Here is a 20,923-nt window from a genome sequence, read left to right on the forward strand (position 1 = left end):
TTATGTAAAATCTTAATCTTTAAAGTAGCTAGTAATTATAGCTGTCAAATAAATGTCAAGATGTAAAAGGTACCATATTTCTCTCTGATTTGTTGTTGAGTAGGGGTATAAAGTAGAAATACCCAAGTAAATAACACGTAAATCACTTTTTACATTGGAATCAGAGTGGGTCAGTAGTAACTGCTTGCAGAGCATGTCTACCTTACAAAAAGAAATTGCTGGGAAGTCAGCTTTCCACAATTAATGATCCTTGTTTGTTGAATGCCAGCAGAGGAGTCAAACAACCAGGCAACAAAGACACAGTCTGCTTAGTCCTGCATTGCAGTGGAATGACTCATTAAATGGGGATCATTGCAAACCTTTTGTACGTGACATCTCCTAAAATTAGCCGCGAATTATTTCTTTTTTTCTCTATCAGATCTTTTTTCAAAAAATGCTAATATACGAAGATGCACTAAATCCTTTTCTCTGCTACGGAAAAACTGTAACGCCTCATTGCTGATAATTGATGGCAAGTGTGTGTGTGTGTGTGTGTGTGTGTGTGTGTGTGTGTGTGTGTGTGTGTGTGTATGAACTATTACAATCTGCTATAAACAAGTAAACGCAGGTAACAGGTAACCATGGAAAAAACTTAAATTGTAACTTTAACCCCCAGCTCTGAGTCTGACTCCACCCACACCATAATATTGAAAAATGGGGGAGGCAAGAGTTGCTCAGCACCTATTCTAGAAGGGCTCTTTGGCTTGTGGGAAGTCTTTTCCCCTCCAGAATCCCCTGAAGTGGACATTAGTGTGGTGGAGGACCATGGTGGTCCAGAGCCACATCAAACTGAGCCGTTGGCTCCAGCGCCAGTAATGCCTGAAGCCAGAGCTCTCGTAGTCAAGCATGTAGTTAGAATAGCACTCTATGAAAAATGCCAGTTGCAAATGTAGATAGCAGTGATATTGCTATTGGGGGACCTGCTACCATCTGCGACCACTGCTGAGCCATATGAGGGTCTGGAGGGACAGGATCTAGTCTGGGGGTGCCTCTACAGCTGTCACAAGTACGAGTCTCAAAATACTAAGTAGAGGGTTAGCACATAATAGCCTAACTCCCTTGAACGATGAGTCTCGATCGGTTTATATTCACTCAGTATGAGTGCGGTTTTATAGAAACCCACCCTCTCAAGGACGGGTGATGGAGGAGGCGGGCCACCCATCTCTGATTAGAGGGCGGTAACATTTTAAAAAAAAAATATAAATTTCATGACGTAAATAAATCCAAAACAGTTGACTCTACGTCAGCATTGACCTTGCAAGTTTCAGAATGATTTAAAACATAAGATGGCCCATGAAATGCCGATTTTAATTACTTTTATAAGAAATGTCTACATCAACAGCATTGATGTAGCATAGGGGCCATCAAAAGCATTGAAATGAACAATGTGTCTGTAAATGAAGTGATTGTTCCTCATTTCTCTCACAAAAGACTTGAATAGAATCTTAGAATAGAATGTTATGACATCATAATACTGATGCCCTGCTGTGATGTCATGAAGAGTCCTTTGATGTTTGGAACTGGTCAGTTTGCCTTCAGCTGAAAACACTTCACGACTTACACAACAGAGTTAGTTGAAGCACTTCACTACTTACAGAACTTCACTACTTAAAGAACAGAGTTAGTTGAAGAATTAACAATGAAGAAGGGAAACATTTTCAGAAACATTTGCTGTGGCAAAGGGACTTCAAGTAGTCACGCGGACCGCTGTTTGACAGCAGATAAAACTGGTAAGGAAAACTCAACACATGTACACACACACACACACACACACACACACACACACACACACACACACACACAGACACACACACACACAAGTATCTGAATTTTATTCTACTTTAAATGTCGACTCCACTACATTCCAGAGAGACGTGTTTTTACTCCATTGCATTTAACTGACAGTTGAAATGTGATTACTATGCAGGTTAAGAGTTTGAAAAAGTGCTTTAACTTTCGATACTTTAACGACATTTTTCTGATAATACATACCTGTACTTGTAATCGAAGATTTTTACACTGTGGTATTGCTTTTTACTTAAGTGAATTATCTGAATAACGAAGACCAGTGTAGCATTTGATCAAATGTTTCCCTCATTGAGTGTATTTTGTTCTTGTCATTCTTGGGAATACCACTCACTAAAATGGACATGATGCCGTATTCAGTATCTGACATATTATTCTTCTACATGTGGTCGTAGAATGAAAACCAAATGTTTATTTACATGGGGATAATGAATACTTCAGCTACATTTGTGCATTATGTGTTGACTGAATGAGCCCTGCTGACTCCAAGTTGTAACCTTCACGTGTTCTCCTTTTCTCTTCATGTTCTGCTTCTCTGTCAGTGGTCACAAATGACAAGAAAATTCGAGAGCTCTGAGGTGATAGTAATAGAGATATTGTCAGGCAACACATGTCGCTACCTCATGAAGGATGTCATCAGGAAGGGTGCTTTGGCAAAGTCGCCAAGGCTGTGAAATTAAAGACATCAGAGCCCGTGGCCCTCAAGATCCTAAAACTGAGGCTGCCGCTAAAAGAGAGGTAGATAATTTAATTTGTTTTGATAGTGAAGTTTTTTCACATCTTCTTGCCTAAGTTTTGTTTCTTAAATGAACTGCTGATACCATGCTCTGTCATTTACAAGTACCTATGTCATTTTCACACAGATCCAAATGCTCGAAGTAGTGAGCGCGTTTTGACCCAGTCAAGAAGAACGTGGTTCAGTTCTTGGAGAAGTTTCAGCACAGAGGACATACCTGTCTAGTGTTTGAAATGCTGGACAGGAGTCTTCATCAACTGCTCGTAGAACTAAATAGGCCACTGTCTCTCAGTGAGATACGACCAGTAACGCACCAGGTAAAGACTATGTGGCTTTGATCAATCTTTCAACAATTAATAGCAATATACTAAGCCAGCTGAGAAAGAAGTTACATGCTTAAGTAACAGCCTGCACCTTGGTCAATGGTATCTTTAACTGTCTACATTGTGTCCTCTGTCTCTGCAGTTGCTGATGGCCTTTGACGCCTGAAGGGCATTGGCGCTGCTCACGCCAACCTGAAGCCAGACAATATTATGCTGGTGAACCACCGGCTGAGCCCTTCCGTGTAAAACTTGTAGATTTTGGCGTGTCCTTCAACACCTCAGAAGAGAGACAAGGGATGATAATTCAGCCTCTGGGTTGCAGGTAAATTCAATCCGCAAAACTCATCATTTAACATGTTTGCAGTTGTGTGTTTATGCTGTAAATGATCCAGCGGATGCTGTGTCAATCTCCAGTATGCATGCTGCATTTGACAATGTACTTAATAGCTCTTGTGGTTCTTGTATGCTACCCACAGGGCACCTGAAGTCTTCCTGGGTCTACCCGTGTCCGAGGCCATAGACATGTGGGGTCTTGGTTGTGTGCTTGGGTTCGTGTACCTCAGAAAAAAGCTGTTTGCGTCACACTGTGTACCAGTCAGTAAGTAGCCAAATATATCTAGATTTGAATGCAAAGACTGTAACATTCTGCCCAAGAAACATGTCGAAACCCAACAGGGACTTGATGTAGTGTGTCGGCTGATGTGATTCTTAATATTCTCTCTTCAGATTAGAGGCATCGTAGACATTCTGGGCCAGCCAGCTGACCACCTCCTGAGTGCTGGGAAACACACCCACACATTTTTTAAGGCGAACCAGCACTGGGACAAACCAAGATGGTGGATGAAGGTATTTTAACTTGGTTCAGTTGTTCAGCTTTTTTTAATCTCCCAATTAGCCAAAAAAATCTTTTAAAATGTTGAACACATTAAGGAGGAAGTATCTGACATGCATGTTTTGTTCCTGTAGACCCCGAGGGAATACCAGATTGGCACTGGCATTGAGCCCAAAAGATGGCACATGCGTTTAAGAAACCTGGATGACCTGATTACAGTAAGTGGTCAATTTCTTGACTAAAGAATGAATTGATCTCAATTAGCTCTGTCGCAGAGAGACAGGAAGCAGATAAACTGAACTGTCACCCACTTTGTTTTAAATCCAGCACGACCCAAGGACGCAGGAAAACATTGAGCTGGAGGATCAAAGGGCATTTGTCAATCTCCTGAAATGCCTGCTAAATACAGATGCAGAGAAGAGGATCACTCCGGGGAAGGCTCTCACTCACCCCTTTGTCACAATGGCCCATCTGGTGGATGAAGTAGAGATCAGCTTATAGTAAGTTACTGTGTTTTGGTTTCAGTAGGGTTGGACAGATTTGTTTAGTGATTGAGTTATCATTAATTTATTGTCATGTTTTATTCAGTGCCAAGAATTCTTCAAAGAAAATGGCGGTCGTACCAACGGACAACTTCGATGAGGACCTATCTCCTAATGGTGAGGCTGAAGGAGAGCCCAATGATGAAGAGCCTTCAGCCACAGCTCATTTCAATGACGCAGCTGTTCCTCGCTCCTGTGACAGCATGCCTCGCTCATCTGATGGAGCAGAGGCTGCTGCAGAGATAGAGGATATATTTTTTACAGCTTTAGAGGAACCAGCTGTTTGCCAAGTTGCAGCCAGTCCAGCTGACGGTGAGGCTCAGGAAAGGCCCAAAGATGAAGAGCCTTCAGCCACACCTCCTAAAAATGATGCCGGCTCAGCTGTTCCTCGCTCCTGTGGCAGCGTTGAAAAAATGCTTCATTCATCTGATGGAGCAGAAGCTGCTGCAGGAATAGACGCTGCTGGCTCAGCTGTTAGCCAAGGTGTAGCCAGTCCAGCTGAAGAGACATCGGCCGATGGCGGTCACCAGATGAGTGTCCGCCTGCCAAAGATAAGAAGAGCCGACTGAAGAGAATCCGGAAATTTTGGCAGGACAATAAGGACCTTGTTTGGAAAGAAAAGAAATGATTAAAAGAAATCTTGACTGTCATATTCTTACACCGATCAGCCACAGCATTAAAACCAGTAACTGCTTTTAATGTTGTAGCTGATCAGTGTATGAATATGACATTCAACAGGCCAAAGAGGAGGCCAAAAATGGTTGTTAACACTCCTGGGAAGGGATTAAGGGAGAGAATTGTAGGTGTTTCTCTCTCAACCCAACCGGTCGAGGCAGATGGCCGCCCACCCAGAGCCAGGTTCTGCTCAAGGTTTCTTCCCGTTAAAAGGGAGTTTTTCCTTGCCGCTGACATCGAGCGCTTGCTCATGGGGGAATGTTGGGTCTCTCTAAATATAACTATTAAGAGTCCGGTCTAGACCTGCTCCATATGAAAAGTGCCCTGATAAAACTTCTGTTATTATCCCTCCCTAACAACTATTCACACTTGGCCTCATGTGACCCCAACGGCTCTAACAACTGATGTTACAACAACCCGGAGCACTAACAAACCAAGTGACATCAATGGCTTTCAAGTATCTACAGCCAAGTCCAGTTGCCCGCGATTCAGTCCTTCTTTGATAATCATGACCTGGATGACCAAGAATCTTCCAAGACGTCATATTCTTTATTTTTCCCTGGTAAATTGTTTCAAAGCAACTTTGAATTTTTGACCTGATGTCAATAAACAACAAATTCACTTGAATTCCTTCTTGTGTGTGCTTTGGAGATGACACTACAATTGTTTGATTAATTCAGTTATATCACAGATGCTGAAACAATGGTTAAACGATCAAATATTTTGTGATCATCCAAAAATCAATGGTCACTTTAATTTCCTGAAGTGCAAGGTGACACTTTTTGTTTATTTAACAATCCATAACCCAAGGATACACTTTTTTAATAATATTAAAAAAAATAAAAAAATAAAAGTAGAAGTGCTCACATAGTTGCCTATTAATTTGATGGTGATTGTCTAATTGTTGGTCTGATTTGTTTACAGTATTTACAGCAAGTTGTCATAGCTACACAATTCTTTAATCTTTTGAAAACCTTAAAAGACTGCACTTCACTCTGTCCATCAGGCTGTCCCTTTGGTCAATATATTAAAACTACTACACAGCAACTGCTAACCTGATTTCCATTACATTTGCTCTGAAATTCATGGCGCTGCAGAGGATGAATATGTATTTCTTAGTAACTACTTAAACCTTTTCTTTAACAACATCATGTCAAAATTTCCCATTTAATGGAAGACACTGAAAATCTAAGGGCTACTGACATCTAGAAATTTCGCTTGTTTTGTTTTCACATGTTCAAACATAAGGATGTCCCTGCATGGAAACAGTGATCAACCTGTTTCAATAGCATTGCCTGTGACCCTGCTCGCCACTGTAAAATCGAGAAACGCTGAACACTTGGTCATGATGGATCTGAGGATGTCCCAAAACCCCCAGAGCTGTTTACGTTAATGCCTATGGGTTTGATAGAGAAGAAGTGGCTTGTGGAGGTCTGTTCCCTCCAGAATCGCCTGAAGTGGACATTAGTGTGGTGGAGGACCATGGTGGTCCAGAGTCGCATCAAACTGAGCCGTGGGCTCCAGCGCCAGTAATGCCTGAAGCCAGAGCTCTCGTAGTCAAGCATGTAGTTAGAATAGCACTCTATGAAAAATGCCAGTTGCAAATGTAGATAGCAGTGATATTGCTATTGGGGGACCTGCTACCATCTGCGACCACTGCTGAGCCATATGAGGGTCTGAGGACAGGATCTAGTCTGGGGTGCCTCTACAGCTGTCACAAGTACGAGTCTCAAAATACTAAGTAGAGGGTTAGCACATAATAGCCTAACTCCCTTGAACGATGAGTCTCGATCGGTTTATATTCACTCAGTATGAGTGCGGTTTTATAGAAACCCACCCTCTCAAGGACGGGTGATGGAGGAGGCGGGCCACCCATCTCTGATTAGAGGGCGGTAACATTTTAAAAAAAAAATATAAATTTCATGACGTAAATAAATCCAAAACAGTTGACTCTACGTCAGCATTGACCTTGCAAGTTTCAGAATGATTTAAAACATAAGATGGCCCATGAAATGCCGATTTTAATTACTTTTATAAGAAATGTCTACATCAACAGCATTGATGTAGCATAGGGCCATCAAAAGCATTGAAATGAACAATGTGTCTGTAAATGAAGTGATTGTTCCTCATTTCTCTCACAAAAGACTTGAATAGAATCTTAGAATAGAATGTTATGACATCATAATACTGATGCCCTGCTGTGATGTCATGAAGAGTCCTTTGATGTTTGGAACTGGTCAGTTTGCCTTCAGCTGAAAACACTTCACGACTTACACAACAGAGTTAGTTGAAGCACTTCACTACTTACAGAACTTCACTACTTAAAGAACAGAGTTAGTTGAAGAATTAACAATGAAGAAGGGAAACATTTTCAGAAACATTTGCTGTGGCAAAGGGACTTCAAGTAGTCACGCGGACCGCTGTTTGACAGCAGATAAAACTGGTAAGGAAAACTCAACACATGTACACACACACACACACACACACACACACACACACACACACACACACACACACACACAGACACACACACACACAAGTATCTGAATTTTATTCTACTTTAAATGTCGACTCCACTACATTCCAGAGAGACGTGTTTTTACTCCATTGCATTTAACTGACAGTTGAAATGTGATTACTATGCAGGTTAAGAGTTTGAAAAAGTGCTTTAACTTTCGATACTTTAACGACATTTTTCTGATAATACATACCTGTACTTGTAATCGAAGATTTTTACACTGTGGTATTGCTTTTCTTTTTAAGTGAATTATCTGAATAACGAAGACCAGTGTAGCATTTGATCAAATGTTTCCCCTCATTGAGTGTATTTTGTTCTTGTCATTCTTTGGGAATACCACTCACTAAAAATGGACATGATGCCGTATTCAGTATCTGACATATTATTCTTCTACATGTGGTCGTAGAATGAAAACCAAATGTTTATTTACATGGGGATAATGAATACTTCAGCTACATTTGTGCATTATGTGTTGACTGAATGAGCCCTGCTGACTCCAAGTTGTAACCTTCACGTGTTCTCCTTTTCTCTTCATGTTCTGCTTCTCTGTCAGTGGTCACAAATGACAAGAAAATTCCGAGAGCTCTGAGGTGATAGTAATAGACATATTGTCAGGCAACACATGTCGCTACCTCATGAAGGATGTCATCAGGAAGGGTGCTTTGGCAAAGTCGCCAAGGCTGTGAAATTAAAGACATCAGAGCCCGTGGCCTCAAGATCCTAAAACTGAGGCTGCCGCTAAAAGAGAGGTAGATAATTTAATTTGTTTTGATAGTGAAGTTTTTTCACATCTTCTTGCCTAAGTTTTGTTTCTTAAATGAACTGCTGATACCATGCTCTGTCATTTACAAGTACCTATGTCATTTTCTACACAGATCAAAATGCTCAAGTAGTGAGCGTTCTTGACCCAGTCAAGAAGAACGTGGTTCAGTTCTTGGAGAAGTTTCAGCACAGAGGACATACCTGTCTAGTGTTTGAAATGCTGGACAGGAGTCTTCATCAACTGCTCGGAGAACTAAATAGGCCACTGTCTCTCAGTGAGATACGACCAGTAACGCACCAGGTAAAGACTATGTGGCTTTGATCAATCTTTCAACAATTAATAGCAATATACTAAGCCAGCTGAGAAAGAAGTTACATGCTTAAGTAACAGCCTGCACCTTGGTCAATGGTATCTTTAACTGTCTACATTGTGTCCTCTGTCTCTGCAGTTGCTGATGGCCTTTGACGCCTGAAGGGCATTGGCGCTGCTCACGCCAACCTGAAGCCAGACAATATTATGCTGGTGAACCACCGGCTGAGCCCTTCCGGTAAAACTTGTAGATTTTGGCGTGTCCTTCAACACCTCAGAAGAGAGACAAGGGATGATAATTCAGCCTCTGGGTTGCAGGTAAATTCAATCCGCAAAACTCATCATTTAACATGTTTGCAGTTGTGTGTTTATGCTGTAAATGATCCAGCGGATGCTGTGTCAATCTCCAGTATGCATGCTGCATTTGACAATGTACTTAATAGCTCTTGTGGTTCTTGTATGCTACCCACAGGGCACCTGAAGTCTTCCTGGGTCTACCCGTGTCCGAGGCCATAGACATGTGGGGTCTTGGTTGTGTGCTTGGGTTCGTGTACCTCGGAAAAAGGCTGTTTGCGGCAAACTGCGTGTACCAGTCAGTAAGTAGCCAAATATATCTAGATTTGAATGCAAAGACTGTAACATTCTGCCCAAGAAACATGTCGAAACCCAACAGGGGACTTGATGTAGTGTGTCGGCTGATGTGATTCTTAATATTCTCTCTTCAGATTAGAGGCATCGTAGACATTCTGGGCCAGCCAGCTGACCACCTCCTGAGTGCTGGGAAACACACCCACACATTTTTTAAGGCGAACCAGCACTGGGACAAACCAAGATGGTGGATGAAGGTATTTTAACTTGGTTCAGTTGTTCAGCTTTTTTTAATCTCCCAATTAGCCAAAAAAATCTTTTAAAATGTTGAACACATTAAGGAGGAAGTATCTGACATGCATGTTTTGTTCCTGTAGACCCCGAGGGAATACCAGATTGGCACTGGCATTGAGCCCAAAAGATGGCACATGCGTTTAAGAAACCTGGATGACCTGATTACAGTAAGTGGTCAATTTCTTGACTAAAGAATGAATTGATCTCAATTAGCTCTGTCGCAGAGAGACAGGAAGCAGATAAACTGAACTGTCACCCACTTTGTTTTAAATCCAGCACGACCCAAGGACGCAGGAAAACATTGAGCTGGAGGATCAAAGGGCATTTGTCAATCTCCTGAAATGCCTGCTAAATACAGATGCAGAGAAGAGGATCACTCCGGGGAAGGCTCTCACTCACCCCTTTGTCACAATGGCCCATCTGGTGGATGAAGTAGAGATCAGCTTATAGTAAGTTACTGTGTTTTGGTTTCAGTAGGGTTGGACAGATTTGTTTAGTGATTGAGTTATCATTAATTTATTGTCATGTTTTATTCAGTGCCAAGAATTCTTCAAAGAAAATGGCGGTCGTACCAACGGACAACTTCGATGAGGACCTATCTCCTAATGGTGAGGCTGAAGGAGAGCCCAATGATGAAGAGCCTTCAGCCACAGCTCATTTCAATGACGCAGCTGTTCCTCGCTCCTGTGACAGCATGCCTGCTCATCTGATGGAGCAGAGGCTGCTGCAGAGATAGAGGATATATTTTTTACAGCTTTAGAGGAACCAGCTGTTTGCCAAGTTGCAGCCAGTCCAGCTGACGGTGAGGCTCAGGAAAGGCCCAAAGATGAAGAGCCTTCAGCCACACCTCCTAAAAATGATGCCGCTCAGCTGTTCCTCGCCTCCTGTGGCAGCGTTGAAAAAATGCTTCATTCATCTGATGGAGCAGAAGCTGCTGCAGGAATAGACGCTGCTGGCTCAGCTGTTAGCCAAGGTGTAGCCAGTCCAGCTGAAGAGACATCGGCCGATGGCGGGTCACCAGATGAGTGTCCGCCTGCCAAAGATAAGAAGAGCCGACTGAAGAGAATCCGGAAATTCTTTTGGCAGGACAATAAGGACCTTGTTTGGAAAGAAAAGAAATGATTAAAGAAATTTGACTGTCATATTTGACACCGATCAGCTACAGCATTAAAACCAGTAACTGCTTTTAATGTTGTAGCTGATCAGTGTATGAATATGACATTCAACAGGCCAAAGAGGAGGCCAAAAATGGTTGTTAACACTCCTGGGAAGGGATTAAGGGAGAGAATTGTAGGTGTTTCTCTCTCAACCCAACCGGTCGAGGCAGATGGCCGCCCACCCAGAGCCAGGTTCTGCTCAAGGTTTCTTCCCGTTAAAAGGGAGTTTTTCCTTGCCGCTGACATCGAGCGCTTGCTCATGGGGGAATGTTGGGTCTCTCTAAATATAACTATTAAGAGTCCGGTCTAGACCTGCTCCATATGAAAAGTGCCCTGATAAAACTTCTGTTATTATCCCTCCCTAACAACTATTCACACTTGGCCTCATGTGACCCCAACGGCTCTAACAACTGATGTTACAACAACCCGGAGCACTAACAAACCAAGTGACATCAATGGCTTTCAAGTATCTACAGCCAAGTCCAGTTGCCCGCGATTCAGTCCTTCTTGATAATCATGACTGGATGACCAAGAATCTTCCAAGACGCCATATTCTTTATTTTTCCTGGTAAATTGTTTCAAAGCAACTTTGAATTTTTGACCTGATGTCAATAAACAACAAATTCACTTGAATTCCTTCTGTGTGTGCTTTGGAGATGACACTACAATTGTTTGATTAATTCAGTTATATCACAGATGCTGAAACAATGGTTAAACGATCAAATATTTTGTGATCATCCAAAAATCAATGGTCACTTTAATTTCCTGAAGTGCAAGGTGACACTTTTGTTTATTTAACAATCCATAACCCAAGGATACACTTTTTAATAATATTAAAAAAATAAAAAAATAAAAGTAGAAGTGCTCACATAGTTGCCTATTAATTTGATGGTGATTGTCTAATTGTTGGTCTGATTTGTTTACAGTATTTACAGCAAGTTGTCATAGCTACACAATTCTTAATCTTTTGAAAACCTTAAAAGACTGCACTTCACTCTGTCCATCAGGCTGTCCTTTGGTCAATATATTAAAACTACTACACAGCAACTGCTAACCTGATTTCCATTACATTTGCTCTGAAATTCATGGCGCTGCAGAGGATGAATATGTATTTCTTAGTAACTACTTAAACCCTTTTCTTTAACAACATCATGTCAAAATTTCCCATTTAATGGAAGACACTGAAAATCTAAGGGCTACTGACATCTAGAAATTTCGCTTGTTTTGTTTTCACATGTTCAAACATAAGGGATGTCCCTGCATGGAAACAGTGATCAACCTGTTTCAATAGCATTGCTCAGACCCTGCTCGCCACTGTAAAATCGAGAAACGCTGAACACTTGGTCATGATGGATCTGAGGATGTCCCAAAACCCCCAGAGCTGTTTACGTTAATGCCTATGGGTTTGATAGAGAAGAAGTGGCTTGTGGAGGTCTGTTCCTCCAGAATCGCCTGAAGTGGACATTAGTGTGGTGGAGGACCATGGTGGTCCAGAGTCGCATCAAACTGAGCCGCTGGCTCCAGCGCCAGTAATGCCTGAAGCCAGAGCTCTCGAGTCAAGCATGTAGTTAGAATAGCACTCTATGAAAATGCCAGTTGCAAATGTAGATAGCAGTGATATTGTTATTGGGGGACCTGCTACCATCTGCACCACTGCTGAGCCATATGAGGGTCTGGAGGGACAGGATCTAGTCTGGGGGTGCCTCTACAGCTGTCACAAGTACGAGTCTCAAAATACTAAGTAGAGGGTTAGCACATAATAGCCTAACTCCCTTGAACGATGAGTCTCGATCGGTTTATATTCACTCAGTATGAGTGCGGTTTTATAGAAACCCACCCTCTCAAGGACGGGTGATGGAGGAGGCGGCCACCCATCTCTGATTAGAGGGCGTAACATTTAAAAAAAAATATAAATTTCATGACGTAAATAAATCCAAAACAGTTGACTCTACGTCAGCATTGACCTTGCAAGTTTCAGAATGATTTAAAACATAAGATGGCCCATGAAATGCCGATTTTAATTACTTTTATAAGAAATGTCTACATCAACAGCATTGATGTAGCATAGGGGCCATCAAAAGCATTGAAATGAACAATGTGTCTGTAAATGAAGTGATTGTTCCTCATTTCTCTCACACAAAAGACTTGAATAGAATCTTAGAATAGAATGTTATGACATCATAATACTGATGCCCTGCTGTGATGTCATGAAGAGTCCTTGATGTTTGGAACTGGTCAGTTTGCCTTCAGCTGAAAACACTTCACGACTTACACAACAGAGTTAGTTGAAGCACTTCACTACTTACAGAACTTCACTACTTAAAGAACAGAGTTAGTTGAAGAATTAACAATGAAGAAGGGAAACATTTTCAGAAACATTTGCTGTGGCAAAGGGACTTCAAGTAGTCACGCGGACCGCTGTTTGACAGCAGATAAAACTGGTAAGGAAAACTCAACACATGTACACACACACACACACACACACACACACACACACACACACACACACACACACACACACACACACACAAGTATCTGAATTTTATTCTACTTTAAATGTCGACTCCACTACATTCCAGAGAGACGTGTTTTTACTCCATTGCATTTAACTGACAGTTGAAATGTGATTACTATGCAGGTTAAGAGTTTGAAAAAGTGCTTTAACTTTCGATACTTTAACGACATTTTTCTGATAATACATACCTGTACTTGTAATCGAAGATTTTTACACTGTGGTATTGCTTCTTTTACTTAAGTGAATTATCTGAATAACGAAGACCAGTGTAGCATTTGATCAAATGTTTCCCCTCATTGAGTGTATTTTGTTCTTGTCATTCTTTGGGAATACCACTCACTAAAAATGGACATGATGCCGTATTCAGTATCTGACATATTATTCTTCTACATGTGGTCGTAGAATGAAAACCAAATGTTTATTTACATGGGGATAATGAATACTTCAGCTACATTTGTGCATTATGTGTTGACTGAATGAGCCCTGCTGACTCCAAGTTGTAACCTTCACGTGTTCTCCTTTTCTTCATGTTCTGCTTCTCTGTCAGTGGTCACAAATGACAAGAAAAATTCCGAGAGCTCTGAGGTGATAGTAATAGACATATTGTCAGGCAACACATGTCGCTACCTCATGAAGGATGTCATCAGGAAGGGTGTTTGGCAAAGTCGCCAAGGCTGTGAAATTAAAGACATCAGAGCCCGTGGCCCTCAAGATCCTAAAAACTGAGGCTGCCGCTAAAAGAGAGGTAGATAATTTAATTTGTTTTGATAGTGAAGTTTTTTCACATCTTCTTGCCTAAGTTTTGTTTCTTAAATGAACTGCTGATACCATGCTCTGTCATTTACAAGTACCTATGTCATTTTCACACAGATCCAAATGCTCCGAAGTAGTGAGCGTTTTGACCCAGTCAAGAAGAACGTGGTTCAGTTCTTGGAGAAGTTTCAGCACAGAGGACATACCTGTCTAGTGTTTGAAATGCTGGACAGGAGTCTTCATCAACTGCTCAGAGAACTAAATAGGCCACTGTCTCTCAGTGAGATACGACCAGTAACGCACCAGGTAAAGACTATGTGGCTTTGATCAATCTTTCAACAATTAATAGCAATATACTAAGCCAGCTGAGAAAGAAGTTACATGCTTAAGTAACAGCCTGCACCTTGGTCAATGGTATCTTTAACTGTCTACATTGTGTCCTCTGTCTCTGCAGTTGCTGATGGCCTTTGACGCCTGAAGGGCATTGGCGCTGCTCACGCCAACCTGAAGCCAGACAATATTATGCTGGTGAACCACCGGCTGAGCCCTTCCGGTAAAACTTGTAGATTTTTGGCGTGTCCTTCAACACCTCAGAAGAGAGACAAGGGATGATAATTCAGCCTCTGGGTTGCAGGTAAATTCAATCCGCAAACTCATCATTTAACATGTTTGCAGTTGTGTGTTTATGCTGTAAATGATCCAGCGGATGCTGTGTCAATCTCCAGTATGCATGCTGCATTTGACAATGTACTTAATAGCTCTTGTGGTTCTTGTATGCTACCCACAGGGCACCTGAAGTCTTCCTGGGTCTACCCGTGTCCGAGGCCATAGACATGTGGGGTCTTGGTTGTGTGCTTGGGTTCGTGTACCTCAGAAAAAGCTGTTTTATGCACACTGCGTGTACCAGTCAGTAAGTAGCCAAATATATCTAGATTTGAATGCAAAGACTGTAACATTCTGCCCAAGAAACATGTCGAAACCCAACAGGGGACTTGATGTAGTGTGTCGGCTGATGTGATTCTTAATATTCTCTTCAGATTAGAGGCATCGTAGACATTCTGGGCCAGCCAGCTGACCACCTCCTGAGTGCTGGGAAACACACCCACATTTTTAAGGCTGAACCAGCACTGGGACAAACCAAGATGGTGGATGAAGGTATTTTAACTTGGTTCAGTTGTTCAGCTTTTTTTATCTCCCAATTAGCCAAAAAATCTTTTAAAATGTTGAACACATTAAGGAGGAAGTATCTGACATGCATGTTTTGTTCCTGTAGACCCGAGGGAATACCAGATTGGCACTGGCATTGAGCCCAAAAGATGGCACATGCGGTTAAGAAACCTGGATGACCTGATTACAGTAAGTGGTCAATTTCTTGACTAAAGAATGAATTGATCTCAATTAGCTCTGTCGCAGAGAGACAGGAAGCAGATAAACTGAACTGTCACCCACTTTGTTTTAAATCCAGCACGACCCAAGGACGAGGAAAACATTGAGCTGGAGGATCAAGGGCATTTGTCAATCTCCTGAAATGCCTGCTAAATACAGATGCAGAGAAGAGGATCACTCCGGGAAGGCTCACTCACCCCTTTGTCACAATGGCCCATCTGGTGGATGAAGTAGAGATCAGCTTATAGTAAGTTACTGTGTTTTGGTTTCAGTAGGGTTGGACAGATTTGTTTAGTGATTGAGTTATCATTAATTTATTGTCATGTTTTATTCAGTGCCAAGAATTCTTCAAAGAAAATGGCGGTCGTACCAATGGACAACTTTGATGAGGACCTATCTCCTAATGGTGAGGCTGAAGAAGAGCCCAATGATGAAGAGCCTTCAGCCACAGCTCATTTAAATGACGCAGCTGTTCCTCGCCTCCTGTGACAGCGTAAAAAAACATGCCTCATTCATCTGATGGAGCAGAAGCTGCTGCAGGAATAGACGCTGCTGGCTCAGCTGTAGAGGGACCAGCTGTTAGCCAAGGTTCAGCCGGTCCAGCTCAAGAGACATCGGCCAATGGCGGGTCACCAGATAAGTGTACACCTGCCAAAGTTAAGAAGAGCCGACTGAAGAGAATTCGGAAATTCTTTGGCAGGACAATAAGGACCTTGTTTGGAAAGAAAAGAAAGGATTAAAAGAAATCTTGACTGTCATATTCTTACACCGATCAGCCACAGCATTAAAGCCAGTAACTGCTTTTTAATGTTGTAGCTGATCAGTGTATGAATATGACATTCAACATTTGACAGTCATTGGAGTTTTTAAAGGAGGCCAAAGTGGTTGTTAAATCTCCTGGGAAAGGATTAAGGGACAGCATTACAGGTGGGGGATAAGCGGTGTTGTCAACGTTCTCCTCTGCTGAGGAGTGGTTTCTCTACTTAACGTTGATTGCTTCTCTTTCAAACCACCTGTCCTCCCTATCCAAAATATGTATGTTGTTGTCCTCGAAGGAGTGTCCCTTATCAAGGGTACATTTTATATCTGTATTTTTTTATTTCACTATATGAAAGCAAGTTTTTTTTGATGTTCAGTAACTTTGGTCATTTTATTAAATAATCTGATTATACAAAATTTGTTAATTTGCATTTATTTCTTAAAATATTCTGAATTCTGAAGGAGTCGCAGTAATTTCAGTGTTTGTCCCAGTACAGTAACAAGTATTTTATTGATAGCAAAATGTAGTAAATATTTACAATGTAATTTATGGACTGTAATCTAAGCCATTAGAAAATAATGCATAATAAAAACAACTTAAAGATGACATTTTATTGCCTTCAGTTTCATTACTGCTGACATCCAAAGAGTGTGTACTGCTCGACCATTCCCTTTATGCCAGAACAGACTGATGCCTTATTTAGAAACAGAAAGCAGGGAAACAGTTAAAATGTTTAAATCAAGACATCCTGTAATTGAAATACAGAGGCGAGAGAAGATACTTAAAGGTATTTTAAAAACTGGGTTTTTGGTAGCTCCGACCATCATTTCTTTCCTGTATTCACTGTGTATTCACTATTTACTGAGTTTTAGAGACCTCCAAGTTATTTGGAAGAGAAAACACGGGTGAATGGTAAAATTACCCAGTTTACAGAAAGACTTATTGGTTCAGTGTTAAACTTACTGTACTTGACATACCTGTATGATCACCTGACTGCTTGTGTTTCTTGATCCATTGGGCCTGGTTTTAGCAATGCCACTATGGCTCAAGATCTCAAAAAATTACTTTGGTGAATACAATGATAGATATGATGGAAGGAGCAACGGAAATAAAACCCTTGTTGTAACAAAGAAAATAATGCAAAATAAAAACAACTTAAAGATAACATTTTATTGCCTTCAGTTTCATTACTGCTGACATCCAAAGAGTGTGTACTGCTTGACCATTCCCTTTATGCCAGAACAGGTAGGTTTGTATTCATCAGTCTGACACTCTGCTTCTGTGGGCCAGTACTCGATCCAGGTTCTCGCACCGAGCACAGACTGATGCTTGATTTAGAAACAGAAAGCAGGGAAACAGTTAAAATGTTTAAGTCAAGACATCCTGTGATTGAAATACAGAGGCGAGAGAAGATTCTTAAAGGTATTTTAAAAACTGGGTTTTTGGTAGCTCCGACCATCATTTCTTTCCTGTATTCACTGTGTATTCACTATTTACTGAGTTTTAGAGACCTCCAAGTTATTTGGAAGAGAAAACACAGGTGAATGGTAAAATTACCCAGTTTACAGAAAGACTTACTGGTTCAGTGTACTTGACATACCTGTATGATCACGTGACTGCTTGTGTTTCTTGATCCATTGGGCCTGGTTTTAGCAATGCCACTATGGCTCAAGATCTCAGAAATTACTTTGGTGAATACAATGATAGATATGATGGAAGGAGCAATGAAAATAAAACCCTTGTTGTAACAAACAATACTTTTCTTTAAAAAAACAAAACAAGCACAGTTTTCAAACATTTCTTATGAATTCTCACAAAATCCCAGTCAAATGGTGTCTAAGGGCAAAGAATTTTTCTTTTCCGGTTGGGGGGATACAAAGTGCCGATAAATTCAGAAATGGAAAGATATTTTGTATCTCACCCTCAAGGTGCTTTCGGCAAAACATCTGGGGAAAGCAAAAGTTTTGGCAGGTCAAACAGTTCAAAGTTTAAAGGAAATTAACCCACCCTCTTTGATGACTTCGAGTACCTGCACTGTGTAAATGTCAGTGGACAAACGTCTGTAAATTCTTCCAGACTCACTTTGTACACTGAGGACAGACAAGTTGCAGATTGGTACCTCACTTGCTTACTTATTCTCTCAATCTCCTACTCTCACACAAACACATACACAAACAGCAACTTACCAAAATCTATTTTGCTGTTTACTTCAGTCTCACAAGGCTTAGCTGTGTGTTCATCATTGCTGATTTTACCCTTCTTCTGCATACTGCAGTTCTCTAGAAATATACAGAGATGACCCAATTAAATAAGCACATGTTTATGTGTGTACGGGTGCACATGGCTTGATTCTTTATGCTGCCCTGATCCTACAGGATCCTGCGGGTGCTTGTTGCCTCTGACAAAAAGTTTTGACGATCATGTTACGATCAATTATGCTGCATGACCATCTCCTTCACCAGATTTTAAAACAAACACACAATCTCAAACAAGCACAACACCCAAATCGGTGATCAATATTGGGTTTACCTCCTCCGTCAGAAGTGTTACTTCAAGAATTTCAGGCATAACAAATTCATGCATAGACAGCTTACGTCTTGAGAGAGACATCACGTTAATTACCTTCAGCACATGTGCATTCATCATTTCTACAGAGCCTCAGTAGCTGTCCAGCCCTCCTCTGTGGATGGTAGAATTTCACACAATGAGTTTCTGCAGCAAGAAAGAAAGATATGTATAACTGTGTGTCTGAGTGTTAAAGACAGAGACAACATGTTTCTCGGTGTCTTTGAGACTCACTGTTACTGTATTGATGATAATGGTATTCATAGACAGACACAGTCGCTGGTTGTAGGACGCCCACTTTCAGCTTCTGATGGACCCTAAAAGTGATCTCCTCTGGTCGTGTGTGAGAAACCTGTGGAGAAATGTAAGCAAAGGTGTGATTAGAGATAAATGGAGAACAAGGGAGAGAGGAAAGAAAGGCTGACGCCATACCTTGTCCAGGTAGATGGTCACCGAGCCTCTTCTGACTCGGTATTCATCTTATATTTTGCAATGGTGCGGGCAAGTCCTTTAGACAACTATATATATACACACACACACACACAAACACATACACACACACACACACACACACAAACACACACACACACAAACACACACATTCACACAGAGCGGCTGTCACTGTTAATTTGTTAAAACATTTGTTTGTGTGTGTGTGTGTGTGTGTGTGTGTGTGTGTGTGTGTGTGTGTGTGTGTGTGTGTGTGTGTTTGTGATAGACTTACTAAATTCAGGTCTTTTTTGTTCACGGTCAAGCCAGTTAACAAGCCAATATCCAAGACTGACATGGTTGCATCGTGTTCGTGTCCTTATACCTGCACAGACAATGAACAGAAAAATTAAAATAAGGAAGAAATTAGTAAGAAAAGCCCCTCATCAAATATATTAAAAGACATACCTGGTATAACGGAACAAACAGCTATAGAGTTAAGTAGCTATAAACTGCTATTAAGCAAATATTTCACCCTTAAACATTCCTTTTTTACGAAATTGACCCCTTGGTGAGACTATTTCGTCAACTGCTGTTTCCAAGGACAAAAATGAACTTTAAATCTCCGGCCTTAAGTCATCATGGACAAGAACTCTTTAAAGTGCTCAGAGAAATGGAAATTTAACATTATAACTGGGCAAACTCCATCTGCTAATGATTGTTTGATTCAGGTGAAAGCTCCAGACCAGCTACTGTACCAAACGGTTTGTTACTAATATGTTCAGATATGCACAAATTAAGTTAAATTAGAATGAAATTAATACTAAAAGGAGACATAATGTCTTCAACATTTGTTGTCTTTTTTTCTTTTTAAGACCACGAAACGTTGTGAAGCGGGGATGGGTAATGAGGAAATCAGGGACGTGGGGCAACACTTTAAAGGAACATTGGAAATGTAATTATAGACCAGAAACAGAGGGAGAAGTGAAATGGAGGGATTGAGGCTGGTTTTGAAAGTGTTCTCTACAAAGCCATTGTACTGTGATGTTTGCTGGTATTATTTCTACAGTTTACTTACAAAACCTCTATTCTTAGCTTGTGTATCTTCTCATCCTAATCCATTTTCTCTGCAGGATCAAAACACAAGACGAGTATAAAGTCAAGAAAAAATAAAACAAGTAGAAGAACATTTAAAATGACAACCACCAAATAACTGACAGGGGCACCTCAATACCTGGGCGGAGCTCCACTGACAGGTTAAACTTCTGACAGTCGCTCTCCTTCTCTACGGGCCGAGCATAATACAGCGAGTAGTGAAAATAGAGAAAATTTTGTTTTAGCTGAACTATGATGTTCATTGGGAAATGTAGAAGGTCATAGGATTTTCAGTCAGGGAAATGCCTGTCTTCACCAACTTTCTACTCTTTAGTGTGGTACCATGGAAGATAACTCACAACTAACATATGTTTTTATAGCATGACATGCCAGTGACACGCAGATATAGTAAGTTGGATGTGCTCATCTTGGCCTTGACCAGAGCCAGAAGAGCGTAAGCTGTGGCCTCTAGTGTGTAAACACGTCCCTCAGGTACAGGCCAGTGGGACAACTCAAATGAAATCAAAGACACATTGTTGCATTACCATACTACACTTGTGACAAGCTAGGATTGTACTGAAGTTGAAAAAGTAAGGGTTTGATAGAGAAGAAGTGGCTTGTGGGAGGTCTTTTCCCCTCCAGAATCGCCTGAAGTGGACATAAGTGTGGTGGAGGACCATGGTGGTCCAGAGCCGCATCAAACTGAGCCGTTGGCTCCAGCCCCAGTAATGCCTGAAGCCAGAGCTCTCGTAGTCAAGCATGTAGTTAGAATAGCTCTCTATGAAAATGCCAGTTGCAAATGTACATAGCAGTGATATTGCTATTGGGGACCTGCTAC

The 20,923-nt window shown here is 41.2% G+C and overlaps 2 protein-coding genes and 1 pseudogene across 2 annotated transcripts; 2 read left to right on the forward strand and 1 right to left on the reverse strand.

The window, feature by feature from the left end:
* Window positions 1–2,455: 2,455 nt before the first annotated feature.
* Window positions 2,456–4,847, forward strand: LOC120787359 (dual specificity tyrosine-phosphorylation-regulated kinase 1A-like). Its single transcript, XM_040122969.1, has 6 exons — window positions 2,456–2,583; window positions 3,381–3,498; window positions 3,631–3,750; window positions 3,871–3,954; window positions 4,064–4,236; window positions 4,325–4,847. Exons 1-6 carry the CDS (start codon window positions 2,456–2,458, stop codon window positions 4,845–4,847), a joined length of 1,146 nt encoding a protein of 381 aa, XP_039978903.1.
* A 1,498-nt stretch (window positions 4,848–6,345) lies between these two features.
* Window positions 6,346–10,161, forward strand: LOC120787361 (homeodomain-interacting protein kinase 1-like). Its single transcript, XM_040122970.1, has 6 exons — window positions 6,346–6,482; window positions 9,016–9,139; window positions 9,269–9,388; window positions 9,509–9,592; window positions 9,702–9,874; window positions 9,963–10,161. The coding sequence occupies exons 1-6, from the start codon at window positions 6,346–6,348 to the stop codon at window positions 10,159–10,161; spliced, it is 837 nt and encodes a 278-aa protein (XP_039978904.1).
* A 7,522-nt stretch (window positions 10,162–17,683) lies between these two features.
* LOC120787362 lies at window positions 17,684–20,348 on the reverse strand (annotated as a pseudogene).
* Window positions 20,349–20,923: the final 575 nt, after the last annotated feature.

This window comes from Xiphias gladius, unplaced genomic scaffold (genome assembly GCF_016859285.1).
Source record: "Xiphias gladius isolate SHS-SW01 ecotype Sanya breed wild unplaced genomic scaffold, ASM1685928v1 HiC_scaffold_145, whole genome shotgun sequence".
Classification (NCBI taxonomy): domain Eukaryota; kingdom Metazoa; phylum Chordata; class Actinopteri; order Istiophoriformes; family Xiphiidae; genus Xiphias; species Xiphias gladius.